The following is a 20,411-nucleotide window of genomic DNA, read 5'->3' on the forward strand; positions in this document are numbered from 1 at the left end:
AAATGAAAACGCTGCTATATGTAATACTTTTGTGGCGTTTTATCATAAAACGCCGCTGAAAACGCCGTTACAGAACACTTTTGCTATAGTGACTAATCCTTCTATCAGAGAAGCAATTCTTAGATAAGAAGATTTGTGTTTTTGTTTTGCTAATGCGATGGCCAGAGTCCCCACAAAACAGTCAAAAACTTCCTTGATAGCGGTAACTAATTCGAAGAGGCTTCAGCAAAAAGAATTAAATCATCCGCGAAGAAAATATGAGATAAATCCAAACCATTTTTGGAGAGATCGATATGTTCCAATCACCAGATTCTACTTTAGAGTTGATTGATTGGGATAACCGTTCCATGCATAGGATGAAAAGGTACGGAGATAAATGATCCCCTTGACGGATACCCCTAGAAGACTTAAAAGCCTAAAAAAATTATTCATTCCAAATAACCTGGGTGGATACCGATCTGACACAGATCATGATACGTGCAATGATCATCTTAGGCAATCCCATAGCTTTTAAGTTATCCTCGATATAGTTCCATTTCAGACGATCGTAAGCTTTCTCTAGATCCACCTTAATCGCATCCACCTCTTCCTTCAGTTTTCTTGGACATCGAATGGATTATTTCCTGTACGGGGATAATATTCTCAGTGATATGGCTTTCAAGGACAAAACTTGCTTGAGTTTGAGTCACCCAAGTCAGAAAGGACGGTTTTAACAGATTAATCAGACATTTGGTAATGATTTTGTAGAGAAAATTACATAAACTGATAGGCTTGAACTGGCTGATCAACACAAGATTGTTAATCTTAGGAATAAGGACCAGTAAGGTTTGGTTAACCTAGTCATCCAGAATGCCATTGGCAAAGAATTTCTTCACATACCTAACAATCGGACAACCAACAATATCTTAATGAAAAAAAAAACCACATGAAGACCATTCATGTCTGGTGCATTAAGTGGTGTCATGCTAAAAACCACCTTCTGCACCTCCTCAAAAGTAACATTAGCTAACAAAGGTCAAAACTTTTCATTACTAAATTCTTTAAAACAGTAAGTTCCAACAACAGTGTTGCTTCTAAGCACTTCTCTAGTGAACATATACTTGAAATAATTAACTACATGCTCCTTTAATAACGAAGAATCACGACACCACTCACCATTAGGTAATATCAGCATGTTTACCGTGTTACTCTTGCCACGAGCTAGGGTCAAAGCATGAAAATACTTGGCATTTTGGTCACCCTCTGCGATCCAAATGCTTCGACCCTTTTAATGCCAAAGGCTCTCCTCTTGAATTAGAACCAAGTTTAGATCCCTCTTAAGTTCAACCTCTAAATTCGAAAGGTAAGAATTGTCTAACCTTTCAAGCGCCTTTTCAATGCCACAGATACAAGCAAGGAGCAAAGACTTGCATCGTCCAATGTGTCTGAACACATCCATACTTCATTCACGAATCATGGATTGAAAATCTATGATATTATTTGTGGATATTTCTTCCATTTATACACGCTTTCTGAATCAAATTAGGAAAATTCGGATCACTCCAAGCATCATTGTAACAGAAAGGCCGAGTATTAATACCCCTGGGTCGATTACCCTTGTCAAGCAAGATAGGACGATGATCCGAACCCATCCTTTGTAGATGAAAAACCTCAGAACATTCAATGAAATTATACCATACAACATTGCATAAGAATCTGTCCTACCGTTGAGAGAGAGTCCAACGTTTCCAAGTAAAGCGGGGACCATTAAAACCCATATCAATTAGCCCGGAGTCAAACATGAAATCATAGAATTTTGAGCATCCTTCAAACCTTCGATGAGTGCCAAACCGTCGATGAGTGCCCCCTACCTTTCCGAGAAACTACTAATGACTCCTCCAAGGATCCAAGATCGCCCAACGTCATGTTCAAGGGCTCTCAACTGGTTCCAAACATGTTTTCAAATACCTCCACCAAGACTGGCATAAACCAGAGTAATAAAACATTTATAATTGCCTTTAGAATTAGAATATACTCTATGGATAAACTGACGAGAAACAGGAATAACATTAGAACGGGTGGAGTCCTTCCATAGAACCCATATCCCGCTAGAAAAGCCTTTAGCTTCGACTCTGTAAGAGCAATTAAACCCAAATTTCTGAATGAACGCTTCAGGTGCATTACCACTAATTCTTGGCTCAAATAGCGCCACCATATCTGGCTTCTACTTAAAACAACGATTAAAGACATGGTCAAGAGCACCCTGAACATTCTAACATATGATTTTAACCATTAATAAAAATGGGAATAGAGCAATATTAAACCTGCTTATCAGCAGAACCAGTCTGATCAAAAGCATTGTTATCTCTCCATTGAACATTGTCATTCGATACCTCACAAATTGGGTTCAATATTGGCACCTGGTCTCTTTCATGAGTGCTTGCTCGGTTTAAGGCCGAGGTCATGGCCGAAACCTATTATTGTAAGACAGGTTTGCTAGGAATATGTTCACATTTTCTCCATTTTTATGCTTTTTTAGTCCCTTGACAGTATTTAACCCCTTGTTAGATCTTAGAGAAGCAGTGTCACTGGGGGAAATTTGCAATGGCGCATATTCCAGTCGTATGGTCTTTGGTTTTCATCATTCTCCATCGCATTCACAGCAACATGTTTTTCTTTATATAATAAAGTGGCAGTGTGAATCACTGTTCCTTTCGAGGCCATAACTTTCGAATTATCTAGTTGTTTTGGGGTTATAACTGCACTTCAGTTGTCACCCATCGAATTCCTGGAAATTTGTCGAAGATAATTTTGCTTGCTGGATTCAGTAGTCGGGTCAAGAAAAAACCTCTTACCAGCTAAGCTATTTTCCTTCCTTACAGCGTTGTCTTATTGATTGTTGCGAGCACCCTGATTATTATCTTCTAAACTCCCCTCTAGGACCTCAAACCGTGATCCAGATTTTTTACCAGTAGGAGGAACAACTTCTTTCGTTGTCTCGTTCGTTTTGTTTGTTTGATTCCGTCCTGCTAGCCACTTGCATCCAAGAACCATAAAGATCCTCAGTTTTGTCAATGGCTTGGTCAGTTTGCTCCTTTCTATCCTTCGCGGCACTCGACTCCTTACCACACTGTTCTAACGCGTAGTCATATTTCCCACAATAGTATCAAATTGTGGGAAATCCTTCATATTCAACAAATTGTTTTTGGCCATCTATGATAATTCTTGATGTCATAACCATTTTTTTGAAAAAAAAAATTAAATATTATTTTAATAAAACGATTATGACTTTAATTTAGAAAAATGTGTGAGTTGGCAAAACAATTAAATTTTAAAAAAATAATGACTTTTATTTGGAAAAATTGACGGTTTTGAATTGTTTTGAATTAAATTGGATAGGAGTCGTCATCGACCTTTGGGCTAAGTAGGTAGAATACCTAAAAACGTCTTTTTAAAAACTATTTTAAGAAAATCGTTTTTAAGAAAAAAAGTTGGTCTGTGTTTACAAAGATTCGATTAAAACGAGCTCGGGAGTCGGTTACGCGTGGGGAAGGATTAGCACCCCCACAGCGCCCAAAATTAGTAATGTGTCACTTACACATCGTAAATGGTGGAAATTATAAATCGAATATAAAGTTAATTTACGATCCATTTATTAAATTGCTTCGAATTATTTATGAAATAAAATTCTTTAACTTGAAAAGAAATCTTGAGATTAGCAATCCTCCGTCGGGAAAGCTAACTCGTCTATTTCTTATCTTTAAAGAATATTCTCTCCTCATTTAAAAAACGCGAATTGAATATAAAAAAAATCGATGTTTACATACAACAAAATAAATTGATTAACTAAAAAAGTGAATCGAATATAAAATGTAGAATGAAGATCGACAATTTGCATGAAATGAAATAAATTATTATTTAAAGACATTCATTGCAATGTTCGACTTAAAATGAAATGAATTAATAATTAGCAAAATACAATTGATTTATTTCAAGTTCGTATTTGGTTCGAATGTCATATAGGATTACATCACTTTGATCAAGTGGTGCTTTCCACTCCCATTTTACAAATATCGTTCTCGAAACTATTCTAAAAATATTAACAAATAAATAAAAAAACCATGGAAACAAACATGAATGGAAAAATGTGAAATAAAGCATATACAATAAATAGAACCAATAATATATATGTTTACAAATAACTACATAATATGTAAAATATTCATACATTATGACTAAAATAAAAATAAGTAAATATTACAACCCAAAATACAAACAAAATAAGCACATAGGAGGATTTTAGAGACCAAATGACATTTAACCAAGCTTGAAGGGCTAAAATAGCTAAAATAGCAAAAATAGAAATTTAAGGGACTAAACAGTAATTAAAAATAAACCAGAGCCAAAATCATAATTATTAAACAGTATGTACTAGAAATGAAAATAACTCAAATAATATAAAGGACTGAAATGAAAATTACAAACAAACTAGAATCATAATTGCATATATCAAACAAATAAGGAATTGGGAGTGAAAATAATCCATAAACATCATTGGGACTAAAATAAAATGAAAGTAAAACATACATGTTAATTCAAGATTTAACTAAAACTACAAAATAGTGACCAAAATGGAAGTTTCATAAATAGTGAGAACAATGTCTAACATTTACAAAATATATATAATAATAGTCAAGTGGCCAAAATACAACTTTTACAAATGCAAGGAATAATATCTTAAATAAACAAATTACAACCAAGGACTAAAAACAAAGATTACAAAACCTGAAGCCTCATATCATGGTTTACCCATTTACAAAACACGAAAAATGACCCCCCTAAACGACATCGTTTAGGTTGGGGTATATAAGCCCAACAATGGGCTTCTTTCTCCTATTATTCATCATTTTTGCTTGGCTCAACAAAACAGAGAGAGAGAGTTCGGTAACTCTCTCAACTTCCCTCGTCGGGGAAGAAAATAATGGCTACCGTCGGTTGAACTCACGGTGGCTCGCGGCGGCGCACAGCGGCCGAATGGAGAGAAATATACCCAGAATTCTCTTCTCACTCAACCCGAAAACCACCCCACCTTGCCTAAATCTTACCCCATACCCTTATATCTAGGAAAAGAGACAACCTTTTTTACCTTCGATGAAGGGTTCTTCTAACTCCGGTGAGGTTACCTAAGGCCAGATCTACAAGGGTAAGATTTCTTTTTTCATTTCTTTTTTTTTCTACTTTGATTTTTCTAGGTTATTTTCGAAATTGTCTCTGTTTTTTCTCCCTCCCCGATTCTCTCTCTATCTTTTTCTCAAAACCCCAAAGGTTCCCCGTCCGAATGGTTCTCTCTTTGTTTTATGGTATGATATTTTGTTGTTGGAATCATTAGATCTAGAAAATAGGATATGATATTTGATTTAGGATTTTACTGATTCTGACTGATAGATTGTGTTATTGGAACGACGGCATCAAGGTGTCGGGTTGGTAGCAGCAACTGACAGCGGTAGCAAAAGCAACAGGCGATGGTAGTAACTATCTAGGATTAGGGTTTGAGAAACCCTAGGAGGTTAGATCGAATCGCTAGGCCGGTTCGGATCAGGTCATTGGACCGGTTCGGATCGGGTCGCTGGGCCGGTTTGAGTTGCTGCTGAGTGGATCAGTTTGGGTCAGGTTAAATGTAGTTAGGCTCCAGTCGGGTTATTGGGTTGTATTGGGCTCAGGGATTGGGCCTCATTTGGGTCATTGGTAGGCCTACAAACAAAATATGTAATAATAATAATAAATTAATAATTAATATTTTTGTAGACCCGGACAAAAACGGGTGTCTACAGCTGTCTCTCTTTGCTCATTCTTGTGTTAACAAGAATAGGGCAAAGAAAAAGACAACTAGTTTTTGTTTGATTCTCTTTTTTGGGTTTAAAATTTGATGTGTTTGTTGTTAGGGACAAAACGACTCATACGTGATGAAGAGATCTAGTCGACTAAAGGTGACACGGCTCCTACGTGATGAGGAGATCTGGTCGGGGATGACACTGCTCATATATGATGAAGAGTTCTTCACCATCTTTAAGGAGGGTTATAACACAGTTTCTACGCGACGAGGACGGCTGGTTATCTAGGGGTGACATGGCTCCTACGTGATAAGGAGGTCTGGTCGGGGGATGACATGGTTCCTACGTGATGATGATGGCATGTCTTCTTTAGGGATGATAACACGGTTCCTACATGATGAGGATGATTGGTTATCAGGGGTGACACGACTCTTATGTGATGAAGAGGTCTAGTCGGGGGATGGCACTGCTCCTACGTGATGAGGACGGCAAGCCATCTTTATGGATTTTGGTTTCAAGAGAAACCAACTAAAAAGTGATGTTTCAAGAGAAGCTGCCTCAAGAGAGACAAAATTTGTTTCAAGGGAAATGACTCAAAGATTTTTTCTCATAAGAAATTGTCTCAAGAGAGACAAAATTTTGTTTCCAAAGAAACATACCAAAAAAAAATTCTTCAAAAGAAACTATCTCAAAAGAGACAAAATTTTGTTTTCAAATAAACAAACTCAAATATTTTTCTTCAAAAGAAACTGTCTCAAGAGATAAAATTTTCTTTCAAGAGAAACAATTTCAAAGTTTGTCTTAAGAAAGAGTGTTTCAAGTGAGACAAAGTTTGTTTTGAAAGAAATTGTCTCAAGTGAGACAAAATTCAATTTTAGCGAAACACACTTAAAAGCGATAGCAAGTCTGATTGTTCCTGCATGCTGATAAAATGTCTTCAAAAGATCTGATTGTTGACTTCAGGAAGTCAAATCTGTGGATGTCATTGTTCTTTTATGTTGATGACATCTGGTCATTTCCGAACACTGATTTCCTGAAAGATCAAAATGATGCATTTTTTTACTGACTATCTTGTATGTTATGATGGATGCCAAGATGAAATTTATTTGAACTTGTATTAAATTTGTCCTCAAGAGAGGAAAAATAAAAGTGTTTATTTCACATGATGATGAATGCAAAGATGCAAATTTCATGTGTCATGTATGTATGCGTTAATGTATGTATGTTGATCTGTGAGGGGAACGGTTGAGTGAGCAGTCTTCATTCTTTGTTTGATTCAGTTTGTATTCATTTCCACCAGGGTGTACTCTTGCAAACCTCGACCTGAGACAATTTGTTTTCCTTGCCCCATCAAATTTTGCCCCAAAATTTATCTTCTATTGCCCCATCTTCGATCTTGAGCTTTAGAGAGATATTCGTTGAATTCCAAGATATGCCTCCAGAGAGATTATATTATTTGAAAATGTTTTTCTTCTTTTGAAAATAACTTGAAGAAGAAAGAATATGTGAATTTTCATTGCCAAATGAACTAAAATAATGCATGTACTTCGGCCTTACAATTGGAGCAAATCATAAAAATATGAATTCATTGAATATAAAAAATCAACTGCTCTTTTAATCTTTGATAGTTGTAAATCTTTGAAAAATATCAAGATTGAAAGGTTGGTTTTGAGGTTGGCTACCTAAATTCTAAGGTTCGTTTCATCGATTCGGTCATCTTGAAGATCATGGCATGTCCTTTCTTAGTTTGACATTTTGATCGGAGACAAACAAAATGACACAACTAGCATAGTCAATTGCTATACTTTTTAGAACACTTTTGTTTCAGTTCTCTGAAATCTTCCATTTGTTCAAGCTTCGTAGACTCCTCTAGTCAAGGTAGTGCAAAAATATCGGTCCAAAAATGAGATTTCTGAGTGCTTGTGTGAATTCGACTATAACAGATGTTCCTCAACTCCCTTAGTCCATATTCATTGAAACTCTTTTTTTTTGTAAATTTGATTTAATTTGCCATTGTTTGGCTAGCTGAATTCAGCTTTATTGTACATATATATTATAATTGCCTTTGTTTGGCTAGCTGAAGGATTCATGTCGTCACAAAGTCTTCGACTTGACAATCACAGTGGAGCAAACACTGAATTGCCAAGTACCCAATAAATGTCATGGTTTGAATGTAATCTATTGATAAAGCCAAGGCTTTCGAGTTTTCACTATAACCAATTGCTTTAGCAAAATAGCTCAGCTTTATTGTATACATATATATTTATATTCGGGGTATACAGATTCCATTTCTTAAGCTCACTGAGGAGAACCTATTATATTCCATGTGTTTATTGAAGGTTAGAAAAGCTTATCGTTAGAGTTCAATTCCCAAGCAACTGACCTAAACTAGATTCACCTACTTGACTATTCCATCTGAGAAGATCATGATCATCATTGAACGTCATCAACAAAAGTAGAAACCAATTAGTTTTGTAATCTCATATACTAGTTGCCTCATTTTGTCCACTTGTAACACATACCTGAATGCTAAACCCTTGATTGACTCTATATGCAAGGGGAAAACTAGCTCAATCTCTTCAAGAAAAGGATACGTATTTTGGTATATTATCTGGATTAGGATCAAGGGATCCTTGTTTTGCAGGGTTTCAATCTTGTCATTTGTCAAAGAATTACAACCTCAATTATTAAAAAGCTTTTAATTAAAATGATATTCAAAGAATTTAAAGATTAAAATTTGTTCATTGTTCATTTCCTAAGAATGAATCAATTTTATTGAAAATGTTCGAACGTCAAGTGACTTACAAACATTTAAACATAAGAAGTACAAAAGAAAAAAAAGTTAAAACAAGATGACATGCATGAGAATGAAACAAAACTCTTGATGGATGCCCCAGCTGACTCCAAATCAGAATGCCCCATTGAACATCAATGCCCCTGAATCGATCAGATCTTAGACTTTTCACTTCAATGCCCTACAGTTTTTAGTGGTGTGCTCTGATCTCACAATATGATAGCTACATATGGCGTTTATATTATGGCCTTCTGGATATGGCGCCTCTCTTGGTTTAGATTGAACTAGAGTCACAAGGTTTCTCTTAACTAGCGTTGGGAGCAATTCCTCATATGTCATTGGGATTAGATTGATACAAGTCTTTTCATGAAAGACATTATGAGGTCTAGTCCCCATATTAGCTAAGTAATATCTCACTATGTTAATCTCAGTTCTTTCCTCAATGTCATTACTGCTAGTGCCACTTATCTGGTCATTCTTGACTGCTTTTTCGATCATTTTTCCACACATGACTATGTCTGAGAAACTCTTAGTTGCAGCTCTTATCATATATTCGATATATAGAGACTTCAATGTATCGACGAATAGAGTGCTGAACTCTATTTCAATCATTGGTGGATGCACTAGAGATACGAAATCCCTCCATCGTTGAGCATATTATCGGAAGCTCTCACCACTCTTCATATCTATATTCTGCAGTATTGTTCGATTAGGGGCCATATCAATCATGTGTTTGTATTGGCCCAGAAATGCACTAGCCAAATCCTTCTAGGAGCAGACTTGAGTACAACTCAGTTGATTATACCACCTTGAAGCGGGTCCAATCAGACTATATTGAAAGCAATGGATCAACATCTGATCATTGTTAGTGTATACAGTTATCCTTTGAACAAACATTGTGAGATGGGCATTAGGGCAACTGGTTCCATCGTACTTCTCAAAGTCAAGCATCTTAAACTTAGGCGGAAGCACCAAGTCGGGAACTAAAACTAGTTCATGTGTATCCATTTCTGTGTGAGAGCTCTGTCATCTCATTCCCTTGAATGTCTCTTTGCACCACTTTTTCAAGTTCTCAGGGATCTCATTGTTGGCTTTTTTTCATCTTATCACGAGTGTACATGTTGTGATTAGTAAAATGATCCCGATGACCTAACAGAGTTGCACGAGTTTTAGTGGCAGAGAAGCATACTTGTTGACTTGGAAGCTTATGGGGTGAAATGAGTAGTTGTGGATTAGCGTGTGCCATCACACATTCAGAGGCTTCTTTGGTTGAGGAAATCTTCTCTTTGCCTTTTTCCTTGTTGAGCCCTGCCAATTTTTCTATCATTTGATCCACTAGGTCTTTTTGGTGTTGCAAGATACGATCCATGGTTTCCTTTTGTGCCTGTTCCATTTTAATCTCCCACTCTACTTGTATCTTTTTCAGACTCTCTTCATGTTCTTTCTTCAACTTCTCAAATTTTGTGTCCATTCTCAGTACAGTGTGAACGAAGTTGTACAGTTAAAACCATTTCCTCAAAGTCCCCCACAAAGTATGATTAATGCATGTAAAAAATGCTTAAATGAATGTTATGCAAAATGTAATGAGCAAATACAGATGCAAAAATGTTGATCCCAACGATGAATATCATAGAATAATTTTCACCAAAATAAATGCTTTCACATTACAAGACAATCCATTTTACAGGTGTGCTTTCGTTTAGGTGTTGAGTCTGAAGTGGATCACTGATTCGTCTTGGATCTTCGTCCTTGAAGTTTCCCCTCAAGTGTTCTGTAACCTAATTTTGTTAATACCTCGACGGTATTGAATTCAGTGCGGTACTCCTTGATGACTAGCAATGGAATAATCGTAGATAAGAATCTAATGCTGGATTATTCCTCATATCAATGAATCATCTTTTTAGCCTTGAATACTACCCGATCTTCGAATAAGTTTTATTCTTGGATTCTCTGAACTTCTTGTAGCCCTTGGTGCATGTTTGTATATGTGATTGCTTGATTGAAAACTTTTACCTCTTCTTGTAAAAATTTCTTTCGAATATCCCCTTGCGGATCATAATTTTCGCATTATGTCATGACAATGTAATGCAATAAAATGCAAAGAAGAACGAAAAAATGACACAAACAAAAGAAAATAAATAAGTTAATGTACACAAACAAAAGAAGTGAAATTAGTTAGTACCGGTAAGACAATCGATATAGATAAAAATGTTATTCAAAGGTGAATAAAACACCTACCCTATCAAGATATCTACCTGAATATTCTTTAATTAAATAACATTCTTACCCGGACATTCTATCTACCCAAAATGATTTTTCAAGAAATTAATCCTAACTGCATGGTATCTAGTTCGCATGCTGTTATTTAATAGAATTTAAAGCGAAAATGAAAGGTTCAGAAACGCTCATTCTTTGTGTACACTTAATTTGGGTACCTATTAACGGACAGAGGTTCGGTATATATATACCTAGGATGATCGTTCTAGTTCACTATATGGATTGTTTCGACTCTAACAATAAAGGGTACTCGAATTGTCCTTGATGTCGATGCCCCCTTGGGCTACCAAACCCTATATCCTTACCCATTACAGGTTTCGAACGGAACGAGTTCAATTCGAGGGGATTCACTTCCTTATACACATACGAGGAATAAATCCCTACGAAGGTATAAGGCATGTATCCCGAGGTTATTTGCTAAAACTCATACGAATAATAAATTCTTACGAGAGTAAAGCATTCACCTCGACTAATTTGAATCGAAGCTCTGGTCTAGAGCTTATGTCATGCAAATGCACGTGATGTGTGTGAGGAGGAGCGTACCAACCTTTGACTCAAAAACTGAAAAGAAAAAACTCGACAAAACTAAAAAGCAAAAATTAAAATGTTAGTACGACAATTAAAAATGAAGCAATTAAAAACTTTAATAAAATGACCATAGGTTATCCAAACGACAATGATTAAACGACATACAACCTAACTCTATAAAAAACAAGTCCCCAACAGAGTCGTCAAGCTGTCATAACCATTTTTTAAAAAAACATTTAAATATTATTTTAATAAAACGATTATGACTTTAATTTAGAAAAATTGGTGAGTTGGCAAAACAAATAAATTTAAAAAAATATGACTTTTATTTGGAAAAATTAACGATTTTGAATTGTTTTGAATTAAATTGGATGGGAGTCGCCATCGACATTTGGGTTAGGTAGGTCGAATACCTAAAAAACATCTTTTTAAAAACAATTTTAAGAAAAATCGTTTTTAAGACAAAAAGTTGGTATGCGTTTACAAAGATTCGATTAAAACGAGTTCGGGAGTCAATTACGCGTGGGGAAGGATTAACACCCCACAACGCCCAAAATTGGTATTATGCTGCTTACAGATCGTAAATGGTGGCAATTATAAATCGAATATAAAGTTTATTTATGATCCATTTATTAAATTGCTTCGAATTATTTATCAAAGAAAATTATTTAACTTGAAAAGAAATCTCGAGATTAGCAATCCTCCGTCAGGAAAGCTAACTTGCCTATTTCTTATCTTTAAAGAATATTCTCTCCTCATTTAAAAAAACGAGAATTGAATATAAAAAAATCGATGTTTACATACAACAAAATAAATTGATTAACTAAAAAAGTGAATCGAATATAAAATGTAGGATGAAAATCGACAATTTGCATGAAATGAAATAAATTATTATTTAGAGACATTCATTACAATGTTCGACTTAAAATGAAATGAATTACTAATTAGCAAAATACAATTGATTTATTTCAAGTTCGCATTTGGTTCGAATGTCATATAGGATTACATCACTTCGATCAAGTGGTGCTTTTCACGCCCATTCTACAAATATCGTTCTCGAAACTATTCGAACAATATTAACAAATAAATAAATAACCATGGAAACAAACATAAATGGAAAAATATGAAATAAAGCATATACAATAAATAGAACCAATAATATATATGTTTACAAATAACTATACTATGTAAAATATTCATACATAAATGACTAAAATAAAAATAAGTAAATATTACAACCCAAAATACAAATAAAAAAACACATAGGAGGATTTCAGGGACCAAATGACATTTAACCAAGCTTGAAGGGCTAAAATAGCTAAAATAGAAATTTAAAGGACTAAAATAGCAAAAATAGAAATTTAAGTGACTAAAAAGTAATTAAAAATAAACCAGAGCCAAAATCATAAATATTAAACTGTAGGTACTAGAAATGAAAATAAACCATAAATAATATAAAGGACTGAAATGAAAATTACAAACAAACTAGAATCATAATTGCATATATCAAACAGAGAAGGTATTGGGAGTGAAAATTATCCATAAAAAAGCATTAAGACTAAAATAAAATGAAAGTAAAACATACAAGTTAATTCAAGATTTAACAAAAAATACAAAATAGTGACCAAAATAGAATTTTCATAAATAATGAGAATAATGTCTAACATTTGCAAAATATATATAATGATAGTCAAATTACCAAAATATAACTTTTACAAATGCAGGGACTAAAATCTTAAATAAACAAATTACAACCAAGGACTAAAAACAAAGATTACAAAACTCGAAGCCCCATATCATGGTTTACCTATTTGCAAAACACGGAAAAGGTCCCCCTAAACGATAGTGTTTAGGTTGGGGTATATAAGCCTAACAATGGGCTTATTTCCCTCATTCTTCCTCATTTTCGCTTGGCTCAACAAAACACACACAGAGAGAGAGAGTTTAGTGAACTCTCTCAACTTCCCTCGTCGGGGAAGAAAAGAATGGATGTCGTCGGCTGAGCTCATGGTGGCTCGCAACTGCACACGGCGGCCGGAGAGAGAGAAATATACCCAGAATGCTTTTCTCTCCTCACTCAACCCAAAAACCACCCCACCTTGCCTAAATCTTACCCCCAAACCCTTAGATCTAGGAAAAGAGACAACATTGTTTACCTTCAATGAAGGGCTATTCCAACTCCGGTGAGGTTACCCAAGGCCAGATCTACAAGGGTAAGATTTCTCTTTTCCTTTCTTTTTTTCTACTTTGATATTTCTAGGTTATTTTCAAAACTCTCTCTGTTTTTTTGGCTCCCTCCCCGATTCTCTCTCTATTTTTTTCTCAAAACCCCAAAGGTTCCCCCGTCCGAATGGTTCTCTCTTTGTTTTATGGTCTAATATTTTGTTGTTGGAATCATTGATCTAGAAAATATGATATGATATCTGATTTGTGGTTTTACTGATTCTGACTGACAGATGATGCTGTTGGAACGGCGATGTCAGGGTGTCGGGCTGGCAGCAGACACTGACGGTGGTGGCAGAAGCAACAGGCGACTACAGTAGCTATCTAGGATTAAGGTTTCAGAAACCCTAGGGGTCGGGTCGCTAGGCTGGTTCGAGTTGTTGTTGAGTGGATCAGTTTGGGTCGGGTTGAATGTAGTTGGGCTCCAGTCAGGTTGCTGGGTTGACTTGTAATTGGGTCAGAGTTGAGGTCTGTATTTGTTGGGCTGGTGTATTGTATTGGGCTCTAAGATTGGGCCTCATTTGGGTCACTAGTAGGCCTGAAAATAAAATATGTAAAATTAAATAATAATAATAATAAATTAATAATTAATATTTTTGTAAACCCGAATAAAAACGGATGTCTACACTTAAGATCAGAGGTTTGTCTAAGTCAGCAATAACAGCAAGTCTCACAAAATGGCCTCGCTTTCCATCCTCTGTATTATAGTCGATTCTGACCACCTTGCTGATGGTTCCTGCAATATGTCGAAAAAGACTTTTTGTATAATACAGGTAAGGTAATCCTGGAATACAAACCTAAACCATGATGTTCATTGGATGGTCCACCGCAGTCGAAAAATTCCTGCTATAGGGTTGAACGGTCAAATAGTTATCGTATATAACTCAAGGGCCTCATGATAACACACATAAGAAATCCTCCTACAGAGCAAAGCGAACTAAGAAATAATCATTATCTAGATAAATTAAGTTGATCTCGCATACCGGTCCATAGTGTTTGTATTCTACTTAGGAGCGCTTTGTAACTAATAGTATTCCCAATCAAACGAACAACCACAGAATTGAAAAGTTTCACATCTATGGCTTTGTGAACTCTACCCGAAAACCGAATCTCAAACAAGACCCCATCAAAATCAATAAGCATGTCCTCGTGTTTCACCTCCACATCAAGTTCATTGATAAGAAAAGCCTTATTATTATCAGAAGAGGATCCTTTGACCATATTACAGAACGATGGCTTACCTTAAAAAGTATCTGCCAAATTAGGGTTTGTTTTTTTCTATTTCTCCACGTCTCCATGGGTTATTTGTGGCAAAAGTTCGTTCCCCAGAGCCATCATGTGCCATTGTCGCATTACTGGCTTCTTGATAGGGTTAATCGGATCAGCATCCACCGTTTCCCCCATCAAGGTATCATATTCCTCACAACTAGGGTTATCAGTCTTGTTGGTCTTACAAACAGGGGCCCGACATTTTTCCAAAAAGCACGGCCAGAAATTTTTGTCTAAGCGAGTAGGAGACCGGTTTGTACTTTTTATAGGTGAAACTACTTGTCAAATCCCTCTAATATACTAACTGATTTAAATTAATCATTTTCATATAATATTTAATTTTTATATTAGATAAAAAAATCAATTAAAAGAAAGTTTTAACAAAATCTACATTCTTTACCTTAATATTTATTTTTTATTTACATTTAAATTATAAATTTTATAAAATTACATACATAAAATTATGATTCATCTTTAATTAAATTGATTTCATTTAATCATAAAAGATCAATTTCAATCGATCCTTCTATTAGAGGGATCTGTCTGGTAGTTTCACCGTTTATATGGGCCGAACGAAAATTGACTCGACTCCCTCCACTCAGTTATCCGTCGTTTTAATGTGACCGCTCACCCAAAACATTAACGCGCCAAAATTTCATAGGCGGGAAAAACGATGAAGAAAATTTTCATTTAATATTAACACTTTTCTTTTACCAGTTACCGTCACTATTTCTTTCTTCAGATAAAAAAAAAAGGGCGAGAACCCAGCTTCATTTTCCTTTCACTAGATTAGGGTTTGGTGTGTTTGGGTTTCAATGGCGACTTCAACGCCGATAACCGACGGTGTTCATGATCCGAAATCTCTCATAACGGACGGCCAAGATCAACACAAGAAGGGCCAGAAGCTAAAGAGAGCGTCATGGGTTTCGGAGACTCTGGGCAACGAACAAAAAGAGGCACAGATCAAGGGATTGGAGCAAGAGATGGAGGGGCTTTTTGGGTGCTACAGAGAGATGATGGAGCAGAAATCGGGTTTCGGAATGGGGTACGACATGGGATCGGTCGACTCCGGTTGTGCTTTAAATTCAGTGGTGGCGGTTCTGATGGAGGAGAGCGACTTGCCGCTGTCGAAATTGGTGGAGGCGGTTCATGAGAAGGTCAAGGACAGAATGGGAAATGTGAGTTCGGCCGCGGTGAAAAGCGCCGTGTTATTTGTAGGGCAGAGAGTGAAATATGGATTGGTTACTGAAGATGCTGATGTTTTGGAGGATGATTCTCACTCTTCTCTTTGGTGTTGGGAGGTATTTTTTTTTCTTTTCCGTTTTTCTTTTTGTATTTAACTTATTTACACGCGTACTTATATATATGTGATAGATAAGAGATGCAAAGTTGATACCAAAAGCTGAGAGAGTCACAATTAAAGCTCGGCGTACTTGTAGGAGAAAGATTAATGAGAGGATCACTGCTGTTTCTGGTAAGAAGAAGAAATTTATCCGATTTCTTATGTATTTATTCTCTTGTATTGCCCTGATGGCCATCTTCCATACATAATTGCATGCAAAGATGGATGCATGATTTTATATCAAGGGTGCAAACTTATGAACTTATATTAGAAATTTAGGGGTGCAAATTATAAAATTTAGAGGTGTGAAGTTAGATTATGAATAGAAAATATAAAGAAAATGCCTAAATTATATGGAAATTTCAAATTTCCAGGTGTGCATCTAAGGGATATGTTTTTAATTGATTTACAATGATGTTTAATCCTTTCGCTAATGTTCTAACATGGAATACAATGAGAAACTTTTCAATTACAATGCCTGAATTTTATTCTTCAAGTAGCTAATGACATTTGTGGTTCATTTCAGCCATGCTATCTCTGTTGCAAAAGCAGGAGAATATTAATAACTACAAGCGTGATTTCATGAAAGCATCAGAAAAGCTAGCCAAAGTATTAAGCGAGGCGGACATTCGCTTGTTAATGAGTAGCATGTTGCAGAAGACTGGTGCTGAGATGTATGTTTTTGTACAGTTCTACAGATTTTGTGTTTGAATTATTTTCTTCACAGTAAAAGATTTATCTGTTGTAATAGGGCTGAAGAGGCTAAGCGAGAAGAGAAATTGTTAATAAAGCAACTGGAGAGAACTAAAAGGGAAATTGAGAAGGAGAAGAAGAAAGCTGACCGCGAACTCCAGAAGGAAATGTTGCAAAATGTATGTGCAAAATTCCAAAGCTTGTACATGTGTGAAAATGATTATTATCAAATGTTCGTATCTTTAGCATTGACTGTGCTATTGTAATGTGTAAATCTGAATTATTCCAGGACATTGCTTCTGTTGGGTATGTTGTTTGCAGTTACAATTCTTTTTGCTTCTTAGATTTTCACAAATGTAGTTTGTTTCAGGAAAAGGAGAAAAAGCGTTTGCAGAATGAAGCAGAAAAGGATGAAAAGCGTCGTGAAAGAGAGGAAGCTGAGATGAGGAAACAGCTGCAAAAACAGCAAGAAGAAGCTGAGAGAGAACAACGACGACGTGAGAAGGAAGAGGCTGAACATAAAAGGAAACTTTCAATACAAAAACAAGCTTCAGTCATGGAACGCTTCCTCAAAAAACGTAAAACATCACCATGTCAGAGTGAGGAAATGACTAAGCCAACCATACATACTCCATCCGCCAAAAAAAGTGAAAATGTGCCTGAAACAATTACCCTCTCCATGGACATGACTCTTTCATCTAAAGAAGAAGCTGATACCGATGATCTTCGCAAGTGGGTTTTTTTTTCTGACTTGTAAAATTTTACAAGCTTTGATTCTATTGTATTTCAAGTAAACTTTCTACTATTTTACTTCTCAGGTTGCACTTATCTTCTTGGCGTCACTTAGGTTATTCTCTTCGTTCGAATCAAAAACAGTGTTGGGGGATGCGTATGAAACCTAAGAGAGAATTGTTTAAGGAACTCAAGTTAACTGCCAATCAAGAGTTATCTCATGATGACTCGAGTGTTGAAAGGCTTGCAGATGGCTGGGAAGAACAGGATTCTGATGATAGATCCTGCCATAATGATGCTGATGTTTCTGTTCATGATGTTAAGAAGTGCTGTGTAAGGAAGCAGTTGTTGCAATTTGATAAAAGCAACAGACCTGCATTTTATGGTATTTGGCCTAAGAAAAGGTAGGTTTTGCTTCAATTTATTCTAAATTAAGCTATAGTCAGCCTAGAAAATTAGTATCTGGTAGAAAGGATCACTGTTAAATATAAAAGAACTCATTGTTGTATCAATATGAGTGAAATTGTTGTTTAGGTAGTGTTCTTTGTGACATTGGTTTTGTTGTATCTTCAGTAATATTGTGAGACCACGATGCCCATGGAGGAAGGACCCAGATTTAGACTATGATGTGGACAGTGATGAAGAATGGGAGGAGGTATTGTAAATTTGTTATTCTCTGAAAATTAGGTGTAAACCTATGCATAACATTTTCATTTAACAGGAGGAGCCTGGTGAAAGCATCTCAGATTGCGATAAAGATGAAGAGGAAAATTATGAAGGATGCTCCAAAGTTGATGATGAAGATGAAAGTGAAGATGGATTTTTTGTACCAGATGGATATCTATCGGAAAATGAGGTAAAAACTGACAAAGTTATTCTACCTTGTTCCTAGCTTCTTAATAAAATAAGAATGACCTACTATTATGCAAAAACCACGGGATCGAAGTGCTTATTTGAGCCTTGTATGCAGGGTGTAGAAGTTGACAGGATGGAATCTGATGTTCCAGTTGTGGAGACCCAAACTTCCAATATTAGTGAGCAAGACGTGCAAAATGAGGAGTTTGGTGCATTGCTTCGGCAACAAAAGTATCTAAACAATTTAACTGAGCATGCACTTCGAAAAAATCAACCATTGATTATATTAAATTTACTGAATGAAAAGGCATCACTTCTAATGGCTGAAGATCTTAATGGTACTCCTAAATTGGAGCAGACATGCTTGCAAGCTCTGAGCATGCAGGTAAACCCTTTTGGCCCATCCGTAGAGATATCTATTGATAGCATGGAACTTGACAATCAAGAAGCTTGTACGTCAAGTGGGAAGGCTGGTGCAACACCAATCTTAATTCTGGACTCAGATTTGCCTCTTATTGTAAGTTGCAATTCTAACTGTCCATTGCTGATCATATTTGGGAATTATAGCAGCTGTGAGGTGATCTTATGATGGAGCTTACTAAACTGTTGTGGTTGTAACGATCTTGCTGGTTTTAGGTATCTACAATCCAGTCATGCTGCCATGGTATCAGAAGGTTGTTAGAGTCTTTGCAAGAGAAGTTTCCTAAAGTACCAAAGTCTCAGTTAAGAGAGAAAGTGCGAGAAATTTCCAATTTCTCTGATAATCGTTGGCAGGTTTGCGACTCTTTATTAATTTATTATTTTGGTATTGATATGGATGAACATGAAACTGTACCTCCTTTTGAGGATACTATAATACCATGCTTTGGTTTTAAGTGGTTTTAAGTAGTTGAATAACCCCTTTAATACCAAGAAGAAAGGATGTGATAGACTAGGGAAACATAAAATCAATGATTTGATACTATGAAGAATGGTTTTAAGTAGTTAATTTTGTCTCTTCTTGCCTTATCAACAGATGCAAAGGTTCTGATTACCTGTTGAACATGAAAGCTGACCATTATGGCATTGTATGTCAGCTTCCCTCTTGATTGGAGGCAAACTTTTCTACTTACATGTAATGATGCTTCCTTTGCAGGTGAAGAAAGAAATCTTAGCGAAGCTCGGCATGCCGATTTCACCAGGTATTTAACTGATTTGTCTCGACTAGTTTAATTGTTAATTTTTCTTTCAACTGAACCATATCTTCGGACCCGGCTAACAGAGAAGGGTGGTGGACATGTGAAGACTATAGCAGCATTTTTCTCAAAAAGGTGCTTGCCTCCTGCTGCTGACAAGAGCCTTCTCATTGAAACCTCACCTCTGAAACCAGATTCTGCTGCCCAGGAGCAACAGGGTTGTGCCTTAAACCACGCATAAAATAAATAGCTATGGCCAAGTTATTTTTGATAAGAATGAAAAAAGGGGTGGATGTTGTTACTTGTGTACGGCCAAGTTTTTGATGGTGTAATTTACAGTTACAGGACACCCACCCCTTTAGAATTATAAATGTTAATTTTGAATTCATACATTTTGGCGGTTGAACTCTTCTTTCTTCTATTTTAGTATGTTCACTTTGTGGGCAAAAGCTTCCTTTAACAGCTTCACAGCTTTATTTACAAGAGCTAGCTCAGAATTTACTTTATCCATTTATCATACATGATTTGATAGGTCTTCAAAATTAATCCATGGTCATCCCACTCGTATACATTGTCTCGATAACAATAATAATATTCATAAAAAATTAAATCAATTCTCTTTCCTCTCCCTAGTCCATAATTACATCCCCAATAGCTATTAGCGTATCTTTTATTACGATTAATTTGATCAAATCTACAAAATACGACGATTA

At 35.9% G+C, this 20,411-nt stretch overlaps 1 protein-coding gene across 1 annotated transcript; it reads left to right on the forward strand.

Moving 5' to 3' along the window:
• Positions 1-15,637: 15,637 nt before the first annotated feature.
• Positions 15,638-20,028, forward strand: LOC120182940 (chromatin assembly factor 1 subunit FAS1-like). The gene is made up of 12 exons (XM_039187756.1): positions 15,638-16,202; positions 16,276-16,375; positions 16,770-16,917; positions 16,995-17,115; positions 17,307-17,668; positions 17,755-18,072; positions 18,242-18,323; positions 18,390-18,524; positions 18,639-19,040; positions 19,160-19,297; positions 19,659-19,704; positions 19,785-20,028. The coding sequence occupies exons 1-12, from the start codon at positions 15,717-15,719 to the stop codon at positions 19,937-19,939; spliced, it is 2,493 nt and encodes an 830-aa protein (XP_039043687.1). The 5' UTR covers positions 15,638-15,716; the 3' UTR covers positions 19,940-20,028.
• Positions 20,029-20,411: the final 383 nt, after the last annotated feature.

The sequence above is a fragment of the Hibiscus syriacus genome, unplaced genomic scaffold, assembly GCF_006381635.1.
Source record: "Hibiscus syriacus cultivar Baekdansim isolate YM2019G1 unplaced genomic scaffold, ASM638163v2 tig00112738_pilon, whole genome shotgun sequence".
NCBI lineage: Eukaryota > Viridiplantae > Streptophyta > Magnoliopsida > Malvales > Malvaceae > Hibiscus > Hibiscus syriacus.